This window comes from Phoenix dactylifera, chromosome 1 (assembly GCF_009389715.1).
Source record: "Phoenix dactylifera cultivar Barhee BC4 chromosome 1, palm_55x_up_171113_PBpolish2nd_filt_p, whole genome shotgun sequence".
Classification (NCBI taxonomy): domain Eukaryota; kingdom Viridiplantae; phylum Streptophyta; class Magnoliopsida; order Arecales; family Arecaceae; genus Phoenix; species Phoenix dactylifera.
This window is the reverse complement of record NC_052392.1, coordinates 10,280,176-10,300,824: the sequence shown is the minus strand read 5'-3', so window position 1 is coordinate 10,300,824 and position 20,649 is coordinate 10,280,176. Positions and strand designations below refer to the sequence as shown.

The window sequence follows — 20,649 nt, the reverse complement described above, 5'->3', positions numbered from 1 at the left end:
ATGTCTCCTAGCTAGCAGTTGTTCGGTGCTTTACCAGAAAAGTTTAGCTCGACCGATGAGCTTCATTCTGGCGAACCGAACCCTCTTCTCCTCAGACAAATTATACCACTCAAAGAAGTGGTCCATCTCGTGCATCCAGTCCGAGAAGGCTTTTGGGTCAAGGCGTCCGTCAAAGGTAGGGGCTTCAACCTTAATACCCCTCATGACATCTTCGTCGTGGTCTTGAGACTCTCTGGGTTCGACATTATGACGGGGACCTCAATCAGCATCATGGAAGAGACCCAGTCTTCTGGGGTCAGGGTTGGCATGGGGGCGACTTGGAAAAGGTATATTGTCAAAATTATCCTGCCGAATAGAGATTTGTGGGTCTAGGACTTCATCCTCTAGGTCTCGGCCGGGGTAATGGGCAACGCTATCGTCTTTGGATCCAATGATCCGTTATAAGGAGGTTTCAACTGAATCGAGTCGGGCATTGGTCTGGGCAGACATAGTGGTCAAGTCTTCAACTGCCTTCATTAGGGCTTCGATGCGGGCATCCATAGTAGATTGGGATTTGGAATGCAGGATGATACGACCACTACGAAGGTACATAAGATAAATGAACTCAATTATGTACTATTCTAGCAAATGAGGACAATATTAACTCTAATGCAAACTTAATGCATGCAATGAATCTTAATTGTCAATATGTATGCTTAATATAAACCCCAAACTAATCTCTAACAGTAAAATATGGCAAACTGGGAATCAGTAGGTGACGCTAGCCAATAAGAAGCTGCAGTCAAGTAGTACAGATGTCCACTAGGAGTTGGGTGACATGGGGTCTCATAGGTCTTCCAATTAGGGTTTAGCTATACAATTAATAATAAAGAAGGCTACTAATAGGGTTGCGGTGTGTTTTGTGGATGTGCGTGAAGCTTGTGTTTTGGATTTCGGGTATACCACCAAACACAAAAATAACTTTCGAATGCTAAATGTAAACAAGCAAACCAAATATCCAAGATAGAACAAACCTGATCCGGTGGAGAGCGACGAACAAAGTGCAGCAACGAGCTCGTCAATTGGCGCCAATAGAGCCTGATGTCAGCAACATATGGGCCTGATCAAAATAATTTGGTGGGCCTGGCGACGGTGATCGATCTGAATACAGGGAGTGTGGTGTATGGTGGCAGGGCCCGGTGACTTGGGCCCGTGAAGGAGGCACTCGAGGTGGGCCTTGTACTTGGGCCCGTGAGAAGGAGCCCGAGATGTGATGAACAGGGCGCGGCTGGATGGCCCATGCCTTGTTGGGCCTGAAGGTGGGCTAGGCGGAATGGGCTGCTGGGGGGGGGGGGGGGGGGGGGGGGGGGGGGGGGGGGGGGCGGCGGAAACCCGATGGCAAGGGTTTCGGCACCCTTGCAGAGATGAAGAGAGGGAGGAGATGGATGGCGGAAGGGGAAAAAAATGTGGCGAACGTGGGAGGGGGAGAAGATGAAGGAGAGGGGCCGCAACGGCACCCTGCCCGGGAGAAATGCGGATGAAGCCGATGAGGCGGAGGCGGGGCGTGGCGGACAAGGCGAGGTGCGACGGAGGAGGCGGCAGGTGGAGGATGGGCAGGGTGCGGCGTTGGGGAAGGCGGAGAAGATGAAGGAGAGGGGCCGCAACGGCAGCTCGGAGAAGAAGGGCGGCGAGGAATGGCGGGGCTCGGCATCGGGTGGGGTGCTCGGCGGCGTAGGCGGTTGCAGGGAAACGAAGCGGCGTTGAGGATTTGGGATGGAGAGACAAGGCGAAACAGGCGCTCGGCAGCAGCGGCTCGGGCGGGATGATCGATGGCGGAGTTCGACGATGGGTGATGGAGCTTCAAGCGGAGCGGCGTGCGTGGGCAGTGGCACAGCGACGGTAGCAGCAGCGGCGGAAACCATAGCTCTAGGATTTCCTCTTCGTCGGAAAGGAGGTAAGCAAATCTTTTTTTGGGCAGCACGTACAGGTCACGTGCCTCTTTTTTTTTCTCCAAAATGGATCCGAGTTACCCAAGAAAAAAGGTTAACGGGTCTGGACCTTACCCGTTAGCTGACTTTGAACCATCCGACGGTTTCGGGAGGCCGCGCCGAGATTCACGCCGGCGGTTGCGGGCGGATCTCCACGGTCTGTGGTGGCGGTCGCCGACTCCGGCCAGTGGTGGGGACTTCACTTCCCTGCGGCTGCTACAGCGGATCTGAGGCCGCAGGTTCCTCTTCCTACTTTCGATGGGACTGAGGGACAGAGACGAGAGAAGAGAGGTGAGGCTCCCTCTCTTATTGGCAAAGCGATTAGCACGCGGCCCTTCAACATACTCCGGCGTTCGCGGCGCGATAGGTACACAAAGACCTCGTGCAGCAGCCAGGAACGTAGAAATGGAGGCTTGCTCTGCCCTACACCAGGGCCTGCTGCTTTGGCACGAAGGCAAAGCACGGACTTTGATACCAAAGTTGATGCAGGACAATGCTGAAAATAGAGGAAGAAGGAAGAAGAAGAGGAGAAGAGGAGAGGAGAGGAAAAAACCAGGCTTCTCATCTGGCTCTGACCGTTGCTTCACACCAGGGTTTTAAAGGAAGGAGGCAATTTCATTCAATCAATCATTAACCTTAAACAAGTGCATGAACCCATATATATAATATTACAAAAAAAAAACCCTACAAAAAAAGAATCCCAAAAAGGCCCTAAACTGACAATATGCAAATAAGCCCCATAAAAATGAAATAAAATAACATCAAATCAATCTAGCCATAAAGAAACTGGCTAGACCATCCTCCTGTGACGATCGTAGCCCTGCATAACAGGCGGTCCGGTAGTAGTGTCCGCACCACATGGATTTACATTAAGTAAATCTATCATGTTTTTATTACATTGAAGGGTTTCTCTAGAATGGAGAAATCTTTGCTCATTGAGTACATCTTGAGAACGACCACAACGAAAGTTTATTAGTTTCTGTAAAATCTAATGGAATGTATTAGGTCGATCTTTAAATTGAGCAACAACCGAACAACAGTTACAAAATAATAATAATCCAAAGAATCCACTTATGAGGGTTATAAATTAAGAAAAGATAACCACTAAAATGTAACAGTCATCATATGTATTTCATCCTATTACCTTCTCAAATATATAAAAATATAGAGAGAGAGAGAGCAGGCTAAAATGCACTTGAGTGCATTCTTCCCCAAATGTTTCCTTGTGGAAAACAATGATGGACCTCTTAAAATTAAAAAACAACACTATTGATCATTATCTATAAGTGTATAAGATGTCTAGAGGCTAAAAATCTATTTTTGACAACCACTTGCCTATGCATTAAGTGAACAAAAAATGAATTGTAGCAATGCAGCTAGTAAGCTAAAGTATATAATACACTATTTAATTTTCAAATTCAAACCATTGATCTTCATATAAATATTTTAAAATATATAACAAATCAAATTTTTTGACTGATTCATATGCTTCTAAACTATAGATCAAGCTCCGCCGTACCGGTACCGGTCGGCATACCGGAGGCCGGCCGGACAGGTACGATACCGGTCTGGTCCGGTCCATACCGGCCCGGTACAGCAAGCCGGGTTTTGGGTTCCCTTTTTTTTTTTAGATGTTGTCTCTGTTGGATCTTAAATTAAGTAAACTTTGATGTTTTTTTATTGCTTTTTTCATGATTTTTGATGTTTCAATGTTTAAATTTAGGGTTGAAATTTGAAACATAGATGATGCAAGTTATTACTTCCTTCCGTTCCAAATGATAAAATGATACACATAAAATATCTTCAAACTAAGATGCAATCATTTACATACATTTAAAGCACTCTCAGATATCTAAAATCGGGACAAGTGCCGATGGCTCTCGTAGATATCCGGATTATAAGTATAGTCAGGAGGAGGCAGATCAACCCAATCAGAAGGAACGCGCGCCAGGTTATAAGAACTGCCGGATCTCTCGCTCATGCTCTGGCTTTGAGAGGTGTCCTCTAATTGCGTAGGGGCCCATCCGAATATGGCGGAAGCAAAACCATATCCATATTCGTCAGGCTGAGGCTGTGGATAATAGAATCCATATCCGTATGCGAGCTCATCTGCAGCTATATCCTGTCTTCCTAAACGACCTCGAGGAGCCCGTCTTATATATCAAATGATATCCTCACGGAATCTATCAGGTGGTCGACCGTAGTCCGTATCCTGTGTAGCACCCGTAAATTAAGACTCACCGGTGAAATGAAGACCACCCTTCGGCTGTATCTCATAAGTACCATACTATCGTCCGCTCCCTCCATGGCTAGAAGATCCATCACCATCAGAACCTTCATCGATGCTGGTCTAAGTCTCCTCGACACTCTCCATTAGGACCCTTTGTTTTCCTTTCCTGGCCCTCTCTGTCTGGCTATATCACTCTTCTCTGCTGAGCATCTCTCGATCAGCTCTCGGAGGGTCTCGTACCAATCATGTGGTGATTGGCTCCTCTGTGCCTGCGGCTGATCAGCTCTAGGAGTGTGTGGAATATTGCGCTCAGCCCATTACTCTGAATCGACCCTAGCCTCGGTGGCTATAAAGCTAGCTGGTCGTGGAGGCGGTCCTGGCTCGTCAAGCTCGACTTCCTGCTGCTGGCCTACAAGCCAGCCGAGTAGTGGATCATCGTCATCATCAGTGAAGGTCCCGTAAATTAGATCTGCATACTTGAGCTCCGATTCCTCCTGAATGCACTTTAGCCTCAACCGCAGATTGTAGTGCACATAAATAAGATCGTTGAGGCGCTTTTGTATCAAATGGTTTCTTTGTTTGCTGTGGATGAGGGCGAAGGTGGACCAATTGTGCTCACAGATACTAGAGGAGACTGTTTGGAAGAAAATTCGGATAGCTATCCGCTTTAGATTTCTCGCGGACCCGCCAAAATGCACCCACCATTCAGCTGCAAAAATATTTATAAAAATTACATATATGATAGTTCCATATTAGTAACCTAGTAACACCAGGTGAATGTCTTTCTGATGTGTGACGTACCTAGATTCATTTTGTGTTTGCTGACGACAACCGCTCGTTGACCAAAACTGTAGATGCCCTCTCTAAATAATTTGCTCTGTGAAAAAGAAGCATTTTCTACCATGTTAAAAATTGAAGATGTCGGTATACTTACATATGCTGGTAATTACTAAATCATAGTTACCTCTTCAAGACATAAGGTCGCTTTTTCTGGATCATGCTCCATCTGGTAAATCACATTACGCAAAGCATCATAAGTGTTTCATTCATACTAATTCCAGGTAGTATGCTGCACATATACGAGACTATCTTAGCATAATTATATAAGTACATCCATCATTATAATTGTCAATATTCTTGCTTACCTGATAGATGCAATTCTCTACCCATTTGTGCTCCGCATCGTCGCTCAATGATGTTGATGTACGACTGGTCATGCGCTGGATCTGCCTCCATAATCTGATCCTTTGCCTTGACCATCATGTGATACAAAAATCCCATTTGGGGATAGATCTCGCTATCTATGGCCCGCAACACTTCATATAATAGTTTAATAGCCTTGACTATTGTAGTAGACAAGATCCAGAGTTTTTGAGGACAACTTCAATCATGGAAGGCGTCGACAAAGAATATGGCCGGATTGCATCTATGTTGGGTAGTTTTGGTAGCCGAAAGAAGTCATCTAGAGGAATTCCACAAGGAGCGACAATTCATGATGTAGATCTGCATGCTCTCCCCAGCAGAGATTCAAGACAGCAGAGGATGGACACAATGTGGATGAAGGATAAGAAGAAAACTATGTGGCGAGCTGTTGGATCCTGGTTTCACTTCAGCCACATTCCAGCGAATGTGGCAGACAATACGTACTACAGATCTGCCATTGTCGCCATACAAGCTGCCGATCCCGATGTAGTTCCTCCAGGCCCGAGGACATCTATGGTGAGCTTCTTGACAACAATAAGGAGCTGGAGAATTGAATTGACTCCTACAAGAGCAAGTAGCCCATATATGGACTAACCATCATGTGTGATGGCAGCAGGCTACTACAATAGTCAAGGCTATCAAACTATTATATAAAGTGCTGTGGGCCGTAGATAGCGAGATCTATCCCCAGATGGGATTTTTGTATCACATGATGGTCAAGGCAAAGGATCAGATTATGGAGGCAGATCCAGCGCATGACCAGTCGTACATTAACATCATTGAGCGACGGTGGAGAGCGCAAATGGATAGGAAATTGCATCTAGCAGGTAAGAAAGAATATTGACAATTATAGTGATGGATGTACTTTTATAATTATGCTAAGATAGTCTCGTATATGTGCAACATACTACCTAAACTTCCGGTTTCAGTACAGCATTGATGGAAATGGTATGGATGAAACACTTCTGGATGCTTTGCGTAATGTGATTTACAAGATGGAGCATGATCCAGAAAAAGCGACCCTATGTCTTGAAGAGGTAACTATGATTTAGTAATTACCAGCATGTGTAAGTATACCGGCATCTTTAATTATTAACATGGTAGAACATGCTTCTTTTTTACAGAGCAAATTATTTAGAGGGCAGCTACAGTTTTGGCCACCGAGCGGCTGTCGTCAGCAAACACAATATGAATCCAGATGCGTCACACATCAGGAAGACATTCACCTGGTGTTACTTGGTTACTAATATGGAACTATCATATATGTAATTTTCATAAATATTTTTGCAGCTGAATGGTGGGTGCATTTTGGCGGATCCGCGAGAAATCTAAAGCCGATAGCTATCCGAATTTTCTTCCAAACAGTCTCCTCTAGTAGCTGTGAGCACAATTGGTCCACCTTCGCCCTCATCCACAGCAAACAAAGAAACCATTTGATACAAAAACGCCTCAACGACCTTGTTTATGTGCACTACAATCTGCGGTTGAGGCTAAAGTGCATTCAGGAGGAACCGGAGCTCAAGTATCAGATCCGATTTACGGGACCTTCACTGATGATGACGATGATCCACTACTCGACTGGCTTGTAGGCCAGCAGCAGGAGCCCGAGCTTGATGAGCCAGGATCGCCTCTACGACCAGCTAGCTTCATAGCCACGGAGGCTAGGGTTGATCCAAAGCAATGGGCTGAGCGCAATATTCCACGCACTCCCAGAGCTGATCAGTCGCAGGCACAAAGGAGCCAGTCACCACATAATTGGTACGAGACACCTTCCGAGAGAGCTGATCGAGAAATGCTCAACAGAGAAGGGCGACAGCCAAACAGAGAGGGCCAAGAAGGAAAAACAAAGGGTCCCAATGAAGAGTGTCAAAGAGGAGACTTGGATCAGCAGCGATGAAGGTTTTGGTGGTGATGGATCTTCTAGCCATGGAGGGAGCGGAGGATAGTATGATACTTATGAGACACAACCGAAGGATGGTCTATATTTCACCGGTGAGTCCCAATTTACGGGTGCTACACAGGATACGGACCACGGTCAACCACCTGATAGATTCCGTGAGGATATCATTGGATATAGAAGACGGGCTCCTCGAGGTCGTTTAGGAAGACAGGATATAGCTGTAGATGAGCTCGCATACGGATACGGATTTTATTATCCACAGCCTCAGCCTGACGAATATGGATATGGTGTATCAGATTTTGCTTCCGCCATACTCGGATGGGCCCCTACACAATCAGAGGACACCTCTAAGAGCTAGAGCGTGAGCAAGAGATCCGACAGTTCTTATAACCTGGCGCGTGTTCCTTCTGATTGGGTTGATCTGCCTCCTCCTGACTATACTTATGATCTGGATATCTACGAGAGCCATCGGCACTCGCCCCGATTTTAGATATCCGAGAGTGCTTTAAATGTATGTAAATAATTGTATCTTAATTTGAAGATATTTTATGTGTATTATTTTATCATTTGGAACGGAAGGAAGTAATAACATGCATCATCTATGTTTCAAATTTAAACCCTAAATTTAAACATAGAAACATCAAAAATCATAAAAAAAGAAATAAAAAAAATCAAAGTTTATTTAATTTAAGATCCAATAGAGACAACATTTTTAAAAAAAATGGAACCCAAAATCCGGCTCGCCGTACCGGGCCGGTACGATACCAATACCGGCGGGTACGGCGGACCTTGCATATACATATCCATAAGTACATAAGTACATATAATATATATACATATATATGATCCCATTGCATATGTAACTAATAAAAAAGTACTGCCTCATCTTTCATACATTACTAAATGGAATATTCATGATCCTATTGCATGTGAAAATCAAGGGAGAAAAAATTAAGGCAAAAAAGAGGCATCAGTGAAGAATATTAGGACCAAGGTTTGCTATACTGATTGGTACAATACCGTATCAGACGTATCGTATCATACCGCTCGGTGGCATCGTATCGACACTCAGTACACCTCGCTGTCTCATACCGTACCGTGTACCGACACTATAGTAGAATGGTACTGGTACGGAATCCGATACTGAAACAACGAACCTTGATTATGATTGTTAGGGCATGGCCATGTGGGAATCACTGAGCTGACTAAATTAATTATCTCCCGTGCGCAACTTTTTTTCTCTTTTACTATGAGGTATATCTAAATGTTATTTTCTTACCCTTTTCTTTATCAGCTTTTAGAATCTTATACCTACTAGGAAAGAAGATATAAACTTAATGGCTCTCCATAATAAGAAGGGCTAAATGCAAATATAGTTTTTAGTTCATCTTCTTATTTATGGTTTCATTATTCCGATTAAGGAACCACCATCTGGGTAAAGAATTTGATCTACAAAATAAACTGCTGCAATTTCCTTTTTCTTTGGGGGGTGTAGAAATTTTCATCTCTAAAATTTTAATATTTCATATCCCAATAATATGGATGTCCGACTTTCAAATTGAACCTCCATTAATTATTAAGCAAGAGAATCTTATTCAAGCTAAAAAGACAAAGAAAGCAAACACTACCAGAAGATATGTTAAGCAGGAGTATCCAAACAATTAGGAACCACCTTTTCAAGGTTTTGGCCAGGATCATACTGCCCCCGGCGATAAGAAAGCAGCTGGGATAACTCAAACAGTGGTTGCCCCTCGAGGAAGAGCTCAGCAATAACACAACTGAAAGGAAAATGATGATGAGACATTCTATAAATCATTTAAAGGACAGCAAAAAAAAAAAATATAAACGTCAGAGTATACTTATTTATACAAGTTGCCAGAAATAATACATTTAAAAAATCAAAATGCACCATCAATAACAATTTCAAATTTAGACACGTCAACCCAACTAATCATAAAGAAAGTACGTCCTGCAAATATATGCATAAATACCTAAGGAAAAAGATGCTTCTTCTCTAGATGGAAATGCGTGTGTAGGCAAAAGCCGCCTACACTTAGCATGAAATACAAAAGGCTGGATCCTGATGCTGGCCACACCCGATTTACATGAGGTCTGTGTGATTCAAAGGGACAGGGGTGGCTTCAGTGCTTCGCATTGCATGTAGGCAGTGTTTACCTGCACGCTCGTGCAGGTTCAGCACCACCTTGATCTTATGCCAACCAACTTTAAAAGAAATTTACATCCGATCCATTAGGATAAAACATAATATTAAGTATAAGATCTAATCTCAATGCTTGTCTTTTGAAAAATTCAGTTACTTCATAACATATGTCTTTAAACCAATGGACTGCAAATGTCCTTTTTCAGAAACCAATTCTTTCTGTCTTAGCATCGCGTCAGAAAAATAGATCACATTGTACATGTTATGCTTGCAGTCCTTTAGAAAGCACCACTTATATTTCATCATTTTTTCCTCTTTGTGCTTAAAGTTATATTTTTTGCCAAGCTCTGTCTTCAACAAAATTTAAAATGGTTCAAGATAAAATTTTCTAGAATATTAAATATTTTTTCACTCAGACCTATTCACAATAGACATTTTCACAATCATTACCTAGATGTGCATTTAATAATAACTTTTCTATGTACATCTATTTTTCTAATTTTATTATACATCAAAGTATCCATGCATTGAATTGAGCCTGCACTAAGTATTCATATGTAATTTTAGAGCTTTCCAAAAAAAATTAGCAGACTTATCTTCTTCTGGGTATTTAAACACTAATTAAAAGAGATGCTTCATGGCATATGAAATTTTGAAGGAGAAAAATCTGCACTTAAATGGCACAAAATTGAAGCAGCCCCAATTTGGGAGCTTTATTAGCCCAAGACTTCGAGACCGAAGTACATCGGTACTAGCCCAAGTCCCTCGGGCCTGGACAAGGCCCAATCACATTACTTAGAAGATTCTACCAACTACTTGACAACTCAATGCCAACCCATTGACAACCATTACTTAGCTAATAACCAGCTAAGTGCTAAATAGCACCTTTGTGTGACAACTCAATGCCAACAATATGGACAACCATTACTTAGATGTTTTTGTAATGTGTTAATTGCAAACCTCCTCTACAAAAGGAGGTTAGATGTCTTTTGTAAAGGCATGTTGTGTTGTGTTCTAGAATAAAGTTTCTAGTTCCTATATTTGAAGGAGTGATTACTTCTTTACTAGGTCAAGCCCAAGGTGTGATTCTAGCGTTGTTTACCTTCCCAGTTTCTTATTTTTCTCATTTCCCTTCTTTCTATTTAGTTTCTCCCTTGTTTCCTTCCATATTTCTAAAGCCTAAAAACCTGCTTAATTTTTACTCTCAAAACCAGAACCTTATCTTGTATAATTTGATATAACAGCACTTGTTGCATCATTAATGCAAGAAGATCTTAATGAGATGAACTCCTTGACTTGATTCTATCTGGGTAATCTGATATATTTGCTATAACAGCAGTTGTTGCATCATTAATGCAAGAAGATGTTAGTGAGATGAACTCCCTGACTTGATACTATCCGGGTAATGAAGATATAGTGTATCAGTTGGTCCCCCTATGGCCCAACTTCCAACACACAAAAGACAAGGTTAATGCTGCTCCCGCTTGTTGACTAGCATCACCATGCTGATATATATATACTCATTACTGTATTGCCACAAAAACCACAACTAATAGTCCCATAACAACGCATATTTTCCCCATGCAAATTCCAGCAAAAGCTGAAGGAACCAACCAGATAACATTATCCTTCAAATGCATTTTTCTCTATTCATGTGTAAGCATGCAGATACTAGATACAATAATACAACTGGCTTAGAAACTGATGTTCAATGCTGAGATATGATGATTAAATCTAGCCGATATTACATGCTTATGTAGTGTAAAACTTGAAAAAAAAAAAGGTTTAGCAGCAATTCTTACTCTGCTATTACATTTTAGGAGAATCATCATCATCCAAACGGAATGGCCTCATTAGTTTTTACATCATGGCATACTCAGAAGTGGATCAGACTGTAAGTAACCAAGTAGGACCAACTTCAGCAATATTCGGTTCAGGAATAGGAAACAGCAGATTAGGGAATAGGTATGCCTATTAGAGTAGTTAACCACAAGTTATTCCTGTTTTTATTTGATACAAGTTGGAGAAAAACTCTAGGCTGATGGCGCTTTCTCCAATGAAAAAACAAAGGAGGCAAGCACAAATAAGCACTTTATGATAGGAATAGCTTATGAAAGCTTTCCCTTGGAAAGTTGTGCCTAACATGAGCAAGTTTGATTAGAATAACTGATTATGCCTGTTTTCTAAAGGATCTTAGGCAGGAATAGGGCTTGGGCTGCTTTATTTCTGAACTAAGTGCTGCCTCGAAATTTACTAAAAAGTTGTTTTATTATTTTATCAACTTAAAATGGCATAAAGTATATTAAATAAGACATTTTTGGGTCACGAGCACCCAGAGTACAAAAAGGACACCATAGCATAAATACTGCCAGATTATTACACACTCAGTCAACATCCAAAGGAAGGCTTCTAATAAAGAGATAATGCATACCCCAGAGAGAAGATATCCATTGATGGCTTTAAAGGTGCATCTGGTGTAACTTGTGCCTCACCTCCATGCTCATAAAACCTCTGGAAGATATTTAAAAAAGAAAATTTAATTTGATTTATTTCTTTAAACGGACCTTAGCAGAAGATGAAAGGAAAAATATAAAATGGATAATCAAAAAAAAATTATTCAAGATTATAAACCATGTCAATTGCAAGAGTAGAGAGAGTAGCTTCACCAAATAAGCTTAGTAGAGGAAATGGGTTTAGGAATATTTCAGGCTGTGAGTTTCGAAAATTGCATTAATTGGCAAAGTCATACCTATTCACATAGGATAAATCAAGCTCAAGTATTAGAGAGAAAAAAAAATGAAGCATTCTGATGCAAATGTACGCTCAATCAAAGTTAAAGATGGCAAATTGTGTTTGAGAAATAAAACCAATCATTCACTTCACATCATAAAATTTCTTCCCCACTTACTGAGAGTCAGCTTTACGATTTTTTTTTTTACATGCAGGTACATCAAAGACAGTACATTTCCCAAGTTAAGCCTCTGCAAATCCTTCCTCAAAACTTTGATCAAGGAATTTCTTTCATCATCTGCCTTTATGGCCATCTTTGGCCTTCATATAACCAATCCAACCTAGACGATTCTCTAAGAATGTACCGACTGTTGTGTAAGTTCAGATGCCTGAGCTAGTTTTGTCTACTGTAACTTTCGTTTTGCTTAACTTCCATATTATTGCTCAAACTTTTATTCTGCATAACATTCAAATTTATGCAACATCAACAGTCTACCCATTGTCCCACTCTATATAGTATCAGCTTATCTCTCAAATGCTTGTGGTGCAACTTCATTTTCAGTACCAGCAGCCTAAAGCAAAACTCAGGTTTTATTGAAGGGCTGCTATTTGAACCTGCAATCCCAGTCAATGGACAATAGAAGGAGAATATACAGCACCTTAAGAAAATATGTAACACAGCCAACAAATCATCTTCTTCTACTGCACTGCAAAATAAACATTTATAATTTTTGAGACACTTAAAGACCATATAGTCCAGATATTACTACAAATACTTCTACAGTCCTGGTGTGCTCTTGCTTGGCACTCGATACCTACATGCTAGAACTAGATATTGTATTGACACATTATGAATATTTGTTATCCATAATATACTGCGCTAGGTTCGATTTTCAAGGATATTGAAGTATTTGTATGTAATCCAATCTTGACATAATTCATCTAAACTAATCATTTTTCATACCGAATGATCTGGACTTGAAAATCAACCCATATCAAATGGTGTATATATGCACAATTTAGACCAAATAGACCTTCATAAGGACAAGGATCGGAAATAAAGGTTGAAAAGTTACGAATAAGGAATATTTGATAGTAAGAAGGATAAGAAGATATTTTCTGATAGAGACATACCAGTCAAGGAACCAACAGCAAAGAAGAAACCATACGGAACTTCCATCTCTGTCGTGCACAACTAAAGCATGAAACAACAAGAGCAAATATTTGGGCATAACACAAGTCTCAAAATGATTATATTTTTCAAACAAGTATAAGTTATCCATTTTCTCAACCAGCACAAGTCCATTTTGATTCAGAAACAAAAATGATCATCTTAAATTTGACAAATAAGAACTTGGTGCTTCGGCGGGAACTTGCCTAGGTTTACTGTCTTTTCATTTGGGAGCAAAATTCTTACAAAACTGTAATTCTACAGCAAAAGGTTCCAATTTTGTTAAGAGAACCAAGAACTAAGAAGCTTGCAGTTAAAGGGAAAAGAAGAGTAAAGAAAGAGCAAGCATGGACAGTCACGACAATAATTCATCCTTCCAGGGATCAATTTGTTGGATATCACCAACATTTATATGAGAAAATCAAGGTTGTCTTGTTTGAATTATGTAGATGTCGGCTAGAATATGAGCTCAACTTGGAACTATAGGACCAAATTACATCTAATGTGTTGCTAGGATGGTTGCTAGGATGTTTATTGTCCTCTATGGTTGTAAATACAAGCATTAACCTATCTATTTGGGGCCTTTTTCTAGGTCCTACTTTGGCAATGGTTCCTAGCATGGCCAGGTGCTTTGGAGCAATAAGTGTCCTCCTATACCTCCTCAATATTTTTATTATATAAATAGTAATTTCTAAGGGCCAACGTCTCGATTCCTCCAGTTAATCATTTTATCTTGCAAGCATTTCTCCTGCTTACTAACTTCTAGAAGTCTAAAGATGTCATATATGTCAATCGAATTGCCAATAACAATCACTGACTAAAAGAAGCAACTGCCATTTCAGATATCTTCACAAAGAAATTGGCTAAGGTGAGAGAGAAACAAGGATTGCTGCATAAACCAATTAAAGCGATTAATCTATGACATCAATAATCTGCAAGCAATTTGAAAATAATAAATTTTTGCAGCTTGAAACAAGATAAACAAAGGCATTTAGATTGGCTAGAAGAAAAGAACCAACTTCGGGTGCAAGATAACAACGCCTCCTCCCTCCAGTATCAAAAAAAAATGAGAAATCTGAAGGATCGTCATCTGGTATGTAAGTTGGCTTGAAAGATGCAAAGTCCGCAAGGTACAGCCAATTCCAAGAGGTGACGAGAACATTCTCACACTTGATATCACCTACAATTAAAGGAAAAAAACCCACATTGTTTTAATAAACACCTCTAAACTAGAAAGTTTGCCATTTATTTGTCTCCAAATGATGCCCTCTCACCATGGCAAACACCCTTACTGTGGCTCTGCTCCACCGCACAGAGTAACTGCACATCCAAATGAGCTAAGTCCACAACCATATCTAGTCAACATAAAGAAAAGAATTCACATGAACAATGAACAGAAAGAAATGGTAGATAGATTGGTAGGGACGCTCGAGGTAAGTTGTATTTCAAAACCCAGATCAAAACGTATGGTTTGATTTCCAGTTGACAGTAACCACCAGGTTTGTTTTTAATTAAATCAAAGAATTCCATCAATCAGTAAATTCTAAACGTCTTTTCCTTTTCTGCAACAGTGCAGGAATTAGTACCTGAAAAGCAAGCCATTTCTTCTCGATGAGACTGAGGAAGGGCCTTGTGCTCAGCCGGTCATGAAGATTGCTGAAGAAATACTGCCTCAAGAGGTACGCCGCCTTATCCGTCTCTAGCCAAAACTAAATATCGGCCCAAAGTATTTTAGAATAAAATTGCAGAAAAAGCACAAAAGGAAAGTCTATAACTCCATTCCACCGCATTCACTCTGATTACAGCGCACTGTTCTTCTCGATAAATTATAATCAATTATATGCATACCAACCAAGAAAATATCACCGCTCGAATCTTTAAGAATTTAAACATATAATTACAAAATCTCATACTCACATTCCTGAAGAAAAATATCAAGAACCGAGCTTTAAGGACCTAATAACATGGAACAGGAAAGAGGGCAACAGGAAGTCACCTGGAAGGGCCAGACATGGGGGTTTTGAACGGTTTGAAAGATATCCCTGATCTGCGCCATCCTCTTCTCATAGTCCTATCAAGGTGGCATCAAGAAGACGAGATAGAATTTAGGATCAAAAAGATGGGAAAGGGTAAAGATTGGGGTTCTTGATGGAGAGAATCGAGAAAAAGAAATCTATACCTTGAGGTCGAAAGGGTCGCCACGCTTGAAGTAGACCTTGACGAGGACGAGGCCCTCGTCGTGCTTGCAGAGGATGGATTTAAAGAAGCGGCCGCGGCCGAGTACCTCGATGAGAACCAGGTTGTAGGAGGAGGGCAGGTCGTGGAGGTAGTACTCCGATGCCGACACCTGGGTCGTTCGTGCGATCTTGTTCCCCATCTCCTGTCTCTCCTCCTACTCCGCGCGGCTTTCTTCTTCTTGTTCCTCTTCGCCGGGGAAGATCGAGCATGGATCGGAGGGCAAGACAAGATCAGATTTAGGGTTTTCACACGATCGCGATTCGGAGGAGAAAGGGAGCAGGTTCGTCCGCTTCTTCTCGTCTCTGGTTCGCTTTCGCCGTCTTCTCGTCCTCCGGTTCGGGGTTTCCTTCGGCTTCGAGGACGAAGAACGCACGCGAAACCGGAGTGACGCGAACGAGGCACCTTCACTTCACACGCATATGAAAACCTTGCGCTTGTCTCTCAGCTTCTCGTTCAAACCAACCAAAGGTCCGTGCAAGTGTGCAACGCACAGTATAATTGTAATTAAAATAAAATAATAATATAACTGAAAAATAAAAAAAATAAAATTATAATCAATGTATAATAAGAAAATAATAATGAGCCTTTAAAGTTATGAATTTGGTATTAATTAAAAAGACATGTTATACTAATGAGCCTTTAAATTATAAAACATCATTCTAATTTTTATCACATGATTTAGCCAAATAAATTTATAAAATTTATAGATTTCAACAATGAGGTCTAGATAAGAAAAAGGCGGTAGAGATGGGAGATACTCATTTATTTGATTTGGGTTTTTAAATGCATGGGAAGTTTCTCTATCATGCATGTGATTAGAGTTCAGCATTAAATGAAGTGACTTTTTTTTTTAGGGTTGTTTCAAAACTTACCGTATTTTCTAGTAACCTGCGTGATTAGGAGAGGCATGTGGAGAGAGTAATCTCTGCATTGCTCCAATTCTGATTTTTAAGAATTTTTGATAAGTTTTCTATAATATATGTTATTCAGGGAGAGTTCTCTAGAGTTACCATGGGAAGAGCTATGTTTGCATGGTAGTAAAAGCATGATACTATTTTATGTATATTTTTTTAGAATTTTTGATAAATTGTTTAATTTTCTATGAACCTCTTTATAATTAATACACACGCATTATATATATACTCGCGCGTGTGTGTGGAGAGAGAGTAATCCTGGCATAGCTCCAATTCTAATTTTTAAGGATTTTTGGTGAGTTTTTTATTTCTCTATCAACCTCTTTATAATATATGCCATTCAGAGAGAGTTCTGTAGAGTTACCAAGGGGAGAGGTATTTTTGCATGGTAGTAAAAGCATGATACTGTTTTATGTATATTTTTTTAGAATTTTTGATTTTTTTTAATTTTCTATGAACCTCTTTATAATTAATACACACATATATTTTATATATATATATATATATATATGGAGAGAGTAATCTCGGCATAGCTCCAATTCTAATTTTTAAGGATTTTCGGTGAGTTTTCTATTTTTCTATCGACCTCTCTATAATATATGCTATTCAGAGAGAGTTCTTTAGAGTTACCAAGGGGAGAGCTATTTTTGCATGGTAGTAAAGCATGGTACTGTTTTATGTATATTTTTTTTAGAATTTTTGATTATTTTTTTAATTTTCTATGAACCTCTTTATAATTAATACACACATATGTATGTATATATATGTGTGTGTATATGTATGTATGTATGTATGTAATATGATACGTCTTTAATCACACTAGCATCCCCCATGTGTTGCACCTGACGCGAAAGCATTCGATGGACTTGCCGAGAACACTTGATGTCTTGTAGATATTATTTAAACAACCAATTTTACTTGTACCCCTAAAGGACGTTAACATTGCATATTATTTGATATAAACTTTCTATCTCCTTTTGTGAGTGAAGGGCTCTACATCTCTTCTCCTTCCACAATTTTTTCTTAAAAGAGTACACCCTTGGTGAACCAATTCTTATTCTTTTCACGAGGAAACAGCAACCAAAGGTGAGATTGTATACAGTGTACGTAATTAAGGGCCTGTTGGAAGCCTGCTTAAGTTATAGTCGGGATAGATATGTATAGAGTGAGAGGTGATAAGAGTAACAATGATTGGCGGAGAAGAATTTGAATGACATGGGAAGTCCTCCAAATAATGCAATCCTGAAAAAACCATGATATTCCATTCTTTTGAGAGGTGATTTAAGTTGTAGGACTTTGAATGAATCTAATTTTTTTAATTTTGATTAAACTTTTTCTCTACATCACACAACTTCTCCTTAAAATATCTAAGCCATGTACAGTTTTATTCTGTGGACAAGCTATCCGAAGCATCCAATTACAGAGCTTAATGAACATGAAATCAGTCTTCTATGCGTTCTCGATGGTATCAGATGAGCCTCGCATCCAGGGGCTGTGTCTTATTCCACGCATATATCTTTGGGAAAGTATATGCAACTTGGTTGGATTATGCACTTCTAAGGAAGAGAAAAAGTTTCATGTAGAAAATCAAGAGTACACCCATGATATTATTAGAATAAAAGAATTAAATGGGATGACAACCATCAATTCTTCTTCTCACATGCTTGCAAATACTCTATACTGGTTTACATGAATCAATGAATATCTCCATACCTTTCGGTGGTTAATTCTTTTATTTGTCTTAGAAAGAAGCATGAATGTGAATTAAAGGTGTGAAGATTTGTGCATGAGCGTATGTTTAGTTCCACATCGGTTATTCGTCCGAGAGATCTTGGATATTTATATAAGATTAGAGAACCCGAAAAAATATTATTTGCTAGCCTTTTTAGAGGAAATCTCGAGTTGTTACAAATAGTATCAGAGTGAACCTGACTCATGGTCCATGTGGATTAGAGGACACTGCAGCAGGAACTCATTGAGGCTGACCACAAGCCAAATATGGTGCTTGTGATTAGATTTGAATAGATTTGCATCCTTAACCGGATGAGGACATCAGTATTTAAATTGTGAGAGCATATGTTTAGTTATAAAGTGCAGGTGGTGAGTGCAAGTCTTCTACAACCCCATGAGTAGCCCTCAGTCCTAAATTAAAAGATTGGTTCAGCCAAGGTACATAACTGACCTCATTAGATTTTTGAGCTTTATCCAATTCTTGGCATGTGATAAACAGGGGCGGCCCAATACATTTGGGGGCCTAAGGCAAACTTTCTAAGAGAGGCTTTTTTTTAAAATAATAATAATAATAATAATAAATTTTAATAAGTGCAAAATACTTTAAAAATTTATTTAAAAATAATCCGTCTAGCTTTTTGAGATGCAAAATTGCTAATCAAACTTTTATACTCAAGATTCATTAAAATACTATTTTCAATCGATAATATAGCTAATCCATTTAATCTTTCTTGTGACATAGTCGACCGCAAATAAGATTTTATCAACTTTAATTTTGAAAAACTTCTTTCAGCAGAAGCAACTGTTACAGGTATTGTTAACAATATCCTGTAAGCAATACATGCATTTGGAAAATAATCTGTTTTTTTAATAAAACTTAAAGTATCAATAGGGGTACAAGTTTCTATTTGTAAAATTTCTTTTAAAACATTTAACTCTGAAAATAGATCAAGACCATCAATATCAGAATATTCACCGTGCTTTAAATAGTTTTCAAGATTAATACAACACCTTTTCAAATTCTCTTCATTCAAAGATTTTAACTTTCTAAAATTAAACAAAAAACCAAAAACATCTTCATATATAGTAAATTGTTCAAACCTACTTTGAATTGAAGAAATAGCTTGATCTACTATATATAAAAAGTAATCAATTCTAAAAGATTCTTCAGTTGATCTTATTGTCTCATCATCAGTATTTTCATCAAATTATTTTTTTCTACGGATCACACGTTTTTCATGAAATGTAGGTTCTATTTTCATTTCATTTGCAATTTCTTTAGATGAATTCAAAGCATTCATAAATCCATTTTCTCTATAACTTTTTAAATAAGAAAGAAGACCTTTTAATTGATGTATGGCAACATCAATATGCATGTCTTCAGATTGTAAATTCTTACTAACTGAATTAACAGCAAACAATATATCGTACCAAATATTCATGCCCAATAAGAATTCAAAATTTTCAATCTCATATGTAGCTAAGCATATGGCTTCACTCTTTATTTTAGGATCTTCACTAGTTTCCGCTAATTGAATTAAGGCATCTCTTATTTTAGGAGCTTGATGTTTAATTGCTTTGACACTTTCAATACGACTTTCCCAACGTGTTTGTGATAAAGGTTTAAGAGTTAATGTAGATACATTATCTTGTAAAATTTTCCATCGTTTTGTAGAAGAAGAAAATAAGGTATAAATTCGTTGTATCACTCCAAAAAAAGATATAGCCTTAGGACATGAGTTAGCAGTATCACATAATACTAAATTCAAGTTATGACATCCACATGGTGTGTAAAATGCTCTAGGATTTATATCTAATAATCTTTTTTGTACACCTTGATGTTTTCCTTTCATATTAGATCCATTGTCATACCCTTGTCCTCTTATATCATTAATCTCAAGTTTATGTTTTTCTATTATATTTATAAGTTCATTAAAAAGGCCCTTTTCAGAGGTATCATCTACTTCTAAAAATTCTAAAAAATATTCTTCTACTTTTACTGGACTTGTTGAAGTATCTACACATCTTAAAACTAGGGTCATTTGTTCCTGATGGCTTGCATCAGGAGTGCAATCAAGTATTACAGAAAAGTATTTTGCTTCTTTAATCTTTTTAATTATTATAGCTTTAATTTCAGACGCTAATATTTGAATCAATTCATTTTGAATATTATGACCTAAATAATGATTGTGAATTTCACCATGTTGAATGCGTCGAACATGTTCTTGTATTACTGGATCAAATTCTGCAATCGTTTCAATAAAACTTAGAAAATTTCCGTTATTGCTTTGATAGATCTTTTCATTCTTTCCTCGAAATGCTAAATTATTTTTTGCAAGATTTTTTACGACAGCAATAATTCTCAATAAAACTTTTTTCCAATGATCCTTCTCTTGGTTTATTT

At 39.0% G+C, this 20,649-nt stretch overlaps 1 protein-coding gene across 4 annotated transcripts in view; it reads right to left on the bottom strand.

The window, feature by feature from the left end:
* LOC103724252 (serine/threonine-protein kinase VPS15) overlaps positions 1-16,032 on the bottom strand; it is a 29,298-nt gene extending 13,266 nt beyond the window's left edge. The window contains exons 1-7 of one of the 4 annotated variants that reach the window (XM_039126129.1): positions 15,542-16,032; positions 15,359-15,433; positions 14,949-15,071; positions 14,637-14,717; positions 14,382-14,542; positions 11,893-11,972; positions 8,973-9,078 (exon numbers count right to left, since the gene is read on the bottom strand). In XM_039126129.1, coding sequence (XP_038982057.1) covers positions 8,973-9,078; positions 11,893-11,972; positions 14,382-14,542; positions 14,637-14,717; positions 14,949-14,964 — 444 coding nt within the window. In that variant the 5' untranslated portion in view covers positions 14,965-15,071; positions 15,359-15,433; positions 15,542-16,032. Of the gene's footprint in view, positions 1-8,928; positions 9,079-11,892; positions 14,358-14,381; positions 14,543-14,636; positions 14,718-14,948; positions 15,072-15,358; positions 15,434-15,541 lie in introns of those variants that run through there. The other 3 variants (XM_008815452.3, XM_039126131.1, XM_026800427.2) reach the window with 3 other exon arrangements.
* Positions 16,033-20,649: the final 4,617 nt, after the last annotated feature.